This window comes from Callionymus lyra, chromosome 17 (assembly GCF_982586985.1).
Source record: "Callionymus lyra chromosome 17, fCalLyr1.hap1.1, whole genome shotgun sequence".
NCBI classification, from domain to species: Eukaryota; Metazoa; Chordata; class Actinopteri; order Syngnathiformes; family Callionymidae; genus Callionymus; species Callionymus lyra.
This window is the reverse complement of record NC_141834.1, coordinates 24,871,158-24,876,157: the sequence shown is the minus strand read 5'-3', so window position 1 is coordinate 24,876,157 and position 5,000 is coordinate 24,871,158. Positions and strand designations below refer to the sequence as shown.

The window sequence follows — 5,000 nt, the reverse complement described above, 5'->3', positions numbered from 1 at the left end:
CACGTGACCTTCTCTTCTCTCTGTCCACGAGCATCACCTCCTTCTCTTCCTTCATATTTAAGTCATTATCTAACCTTCTCCACAGACTCCTTCTTGTCACTACGATCAGTCTCTCTCCTCCTGTCCAGACCAAGTTTCTCCAGGTTGACGCATCTAAACACCTTCATCTACATCACAGCCTGCTGGTCAAACTACGTCTCCGTCATGAAACACTCACTAACTAACATAACCTGTTCACCAGCTTCTAACCGACTGTTCACCAGCTTCTAACCGACTGTTCACCAGCTTCTAACCGACTGTTCACCAGCTTCTAACCGACTGTTCACTAGCTTCTAACCTACTGTTCACCAGCTTCTAACCAACTGTTCACCAGCTTCTAACCGACTGTTCACCAGCTTCTAACCAACTGTTCACCAGCTTCTAACCGACTGTTCACCAGCTCCTAACCGACTGTTCACCAGCTTCTAACCGACTGTTCACCAGCTTCTAACTGACTGTTCACCAGCTCCTAACTGACTGTTCACCAGCTTCTAACCGACTGTTCACCAGCTCCTAACTGACTGTTCACCAGCTTCTAACCAACTGTTCACCAGCTTCTAACCGACTGTTCACCAGCTTCTAACCGACTGTTCACTAGCTTCTAACCGACTGTTCACCAGCTTCTAACCGACTGTTCACCAGCTTCTAACCGACTGTTCACCAGCTTCTAACCGACTGTTCACCAGCTTCTAACCGACTGTTCACTAGCTTCTAACCGACTGTTCACCAGCTTCTAACCGACTGTTCACCAGCTTCTAACCGACTGTTCACCAGCTTCTAACCGACTGTTCACTAGCTTCTAACCGACTGTTCACCAGCTTCTAACCGACTGTTCACCAGCTTCTAACCGACTGTTCACCAGCTTCTAACCGACTGTTCACCAGCTTCTAACCAACTGTTCACCAGCTTCTAACCGACTGTTCACTAGCTTCTAACCAACTGTTCACCAGCTTCTAACCAACTGTTCACCAGCTTCTAACCGACTGTTCACTAGCTTCTAACCAACTGTTCACTAGCTTCTAACCAACTGTTCACTATCTTCTAACCAACTTTTCACCAGCTTCTAACCGACTGTTCACCAGCTTCTAACCGACTGTTCACTAGCTTCTAACCAACTGTTCACTAGCTTCTAACCAACTTTTCAACAGCTTCTAACCGACTGTTCACCAGCTTCTAACCGACTGTTCACTAGCTTCTAACAAACAGTTCACCAGCTTCTAAACGACTGTTCACTAGCTTCTAACCGACTGTTCACTAGCTTCTAACCAACTGTTCACTAGCTTCTAACCGACTGTTCACTAGCTTCTAACAAACAGTTCACCAGCTTCTAACCGACTGTTCACTAGCTTCTAACAAACTGTTCACCAGCTTCTAACCAACTGTTCACCAGCTTCTAACCGACTGTTCACTAGCTTCTAACAAACTGTTCACCAGCTTCTAACCAACTGTTCACCAGCTTCTAACCGACTGTTCACTAGCTTCTAACAAACTGTTCACCAGCTTCTAACCAACTGTTCACCAGCTTCTAACCAACTGTTCACCAGCTTCTAACCGACTGTTCACCAGCTTCTAACCGACTGTTCACTAGCTTCTAACCGATTGTTCACTAGCTTCTAACCAACTGTTCACCAGCTTCTAACCGATTGTTCACTAGCTTCTAACAAACTGTTCACTAGCTTCTAACCAACTGTTCACTAGCTTCTAACCAACTGTTCACCAGCTTCTAACCGACTGTTCACCAGCTTCTAACCGATTGTTCACTAGCTTCTAACCGACTGTTCACCAGCTTCTAACTGACTGTTCACCAGCTTCTAACCAACTGTTCACCAGCTTCTAACCAACAGTTCACCAGCTTCTAACCGACTGTTCACTAGCTTCTAACAAACTGTTCACCAGCTTCTAACCAACTGTTCACCAGCTTCTAACCGACTGTTCACTAGCTTCTAACAAACTGTTCACCAGCTTCTAACCAACTGTTCACCAGCTTCTAACCGACTGTTCACTAGCTTCTAACAAACTGTTCACCAGCTTCTAACCAACTGTTCACCAGCTTCTAACCAACTGTTCACCAGCTTCTAACCGACTGTTCACCAGCTTCTAACCGACTGTTCACTAGCTTCTAACCGATTGTTCACTAGCTTCTAACCAACTGTTCACCAGCTTCTAACCGATTGTTCACTAGCTTCTAACAAACTGTTCACTAGCTTCTAACCGATTGTTCACTAGCTTCTAACAAACTGTTCACTAGCTTCTAACCAACTGTTCACCAGCTTCTAACCGATTGTTCACTAGCTTCTAACAAACTGTTCACTAGCTTCTAACCGATTGTTCACTAGCTTCTAACCAACTGTTCACCAGCTTCTAACTGACTGTTCACCAGCTTCTAACCAACTGTTCACCAGCTTCTAACCAACTGTTCACCAGCTTCTAACCGACTGTTCACTAGCTTCTAACCGATTGTTCACTAGCTTCTAACAAACTGTTCACTAGCTTCTAACCAACTGTTCACCAGCTTCTAACCAACCGTTCACTAGCTTCTAACCAACTGTTCACCAGCTTCTAACCGACTGTTCACCAGCTTCTAACCGATTGTTCACTAGCTTCTAACCAACTGTTCACTAGCTTCTAACCAACTGTTCACTAGCTTCTAACCGATTGTTCACTAGCTTCTAACCAACTGTTCACTAGCTTCTAACCAACTGTTCACCAGCTTCTAACCGACTGTTCACTAGCTTCTAACCGACTGTTCACCAGCTTCTAACCGATTGTTCACTAGCTTCTAACCGACTGTTCACCAGCTTCTAACCGACTGTTCACTAGCTTCTAACCGACTGTTCACCAGCTTCTAACCGACTGTTCACTAGCTTCTAACCGACTGTTCACCAGCTTCTAACCGACTGTTCACTAGCTTCTAACCGACTGTTCACCAGCTTCTAACCGATTGTTCACTAGCTTCTAACCGACTGTTCACCAGCTTCTAACTGACTGTTCACCAGCTTCTAACCAACTGTTCACCAGCTTCTAACCGACTGTTCACTAGCTTCTAACCGATTGTTCACTAGCTTCTAACAAACTGTTCACTAGCTTCTAACCAACTGTTCACCAGCTTCTAACCAACTGTTCACCAGCTTCTAACCGACTGTTCACTAGCTTCTAACCGATTGTTCACCAGCTTCTAACCAACTGTTCACTAGCTTCTAACCAACTGTTCACTAGCTTCTAACCAACTGCTCACCAGCTTCTAACCGACTGTTCACTAGCTTCTAACCGACTGTTCACCAGCTTCTAACCGACTGTTCACTAGCTTCTAACCGACTGTTCACTAGCTTCTAACCGACTGTTCACCAGCTTCTAACCGACTGTTCACTAGCTTCTAACCGACTGTTCACTAGCTTCTAACCGACTGTTCACCAGCTGCTAACCGACTTTTCATTAGCTGTTAACCAACTGTTTACCAGCTTCTAACCGACTGTTCACCAGCTTCTAACCGACTGTTCACCAGCTTCTAACCGACTGTTCACTAGCTTCTAACCTACTGTTTACCAGCTTCTAACCGACTGTTCACCAGCTTCTAACCGACTGTTCACCAGCTTCTAACCGACTGTTCACCAGCTTCTAACCGACTGTTAACTAGCTTCTAACCGACTGTTCACTAGCTTCTAACCTACTGTTCACCAGCTTCTAACCAACTGTTCACCAGCTTCTAACCGACTGTTCACCAGCTTCTAACCGACTGTTCACTAGCTTCTAACCAACTGTTCACCAGCTTCTAACCGACTGTTCACCAGCTTCGAACCAACTGTTCACCAGCTTCTAACCAACTGTTCACCAGCTTCTAACCGACTGTTCACCAGCTTCTAACCAACTGTTCACCAGCTTCTAACCGACTGTTCACCAGCTTCTAACTGACTGTTCACTAGCTTCTAACCAACTGTTCACCAGCTTCTAACCGACTGTTCACCAGCTTCTAACCGACTGTTCACCAGCTTCTAACCAACTGTTCACCAGCTTCGAACCAACTGTTCACCAGCTTCTAACCGACTGTTCACCAGCTTCTAACCGACTGTTCACCAGCTTCTAACTGACTGTTCACTAGCTTCTAACCAACTGTTCACCAGCTTCTAACCGACTGTTCACCAGCTTCTAACCGACTGTTCACCAGCTTCTAACCAACTGTTCACCAGCTTCGAACCAACTGTTCACCAGCTTCTAACCAACTGTTCACCAGCTTCTAACCGACTGTTCACCAGCTTCTAACCAACTGTTCACCAGCTTCTAACCAACTGTTCACCAGCTTCTAACCGACTGTTCACCAGCTTCTAACCAACTGTTCACCAGCTTCTAACCGACTGTTCACCAGCTTCTAACCGACTGTTCACCAGCTTCTAACTGACTGTTCACTAGCTTCTAACCAACTGTTCACCAGCTTCTAACCGACTGTTCACCAGCTTCTAACCGACTGTTCACCAGCTTCTAACCAACTGTTCACTAGCTTCGAACCAACTGTTCACCAGCTTCTAACCGACTGTTCACCAGCTTCTAACCGACTGTTCACCAGCTTCTAACTGACTGTTCACTAGCTTCTAACCAACTGTTCACCAGCTTCTAACCGACTGTTCACCAGCTTCTAACCGACTGTTCACCAGCTTCTAACCAACTGTTCACCAGCTTCTAACCGACTGTTCACCAGCTTCTAACCGACTGTTCACCAGCTTCTAACCAACTGTCACGTTGTATCCGTGATGTCTATGATTCTTACCCCAAGGTCACGTTGTATCCAGGCGGGACGGCCAGGCAGCGCCTCCGGACGGGGTCCCAGCCGCAGTATGGGTCCCGGGACAGGATGCACTCTCTGCAGGTGTCGCCATAGCGACCGCAGTCAGCTAGAGGGAGTCTCTGAACCTCCATCGCTGTGGCAACGTACAGGTGACCCTGACAACAGACCCAAGGTTAAGCCGGCT

At 46.4% G+C, this 5,000-nt stretch overlaps 1 protein-coding gene across 1 annotated transcript in view; it reads right to left on the bottom strand.

Annotated features, from left to right (window-relative positions):
• LOC148063121 (semaphorin-7A) overlaps nt 1-5,000 on the bottom strand; it is a 15,782-nt gene that overhangs the window by 1,040 nt on the left and 9,742 nt on the right. Inside the window, exon 12 of the mRNA XM_087813136.1 lies at nt 4,799-4,971. Within this exon, the coding sequence (XP_087669262.1) occupies nt 4,799-4,971 (173 nt within the window). The remainder of the gene's footprint in view (nt 1-4,798; nt 4,972-5,000) is intronic.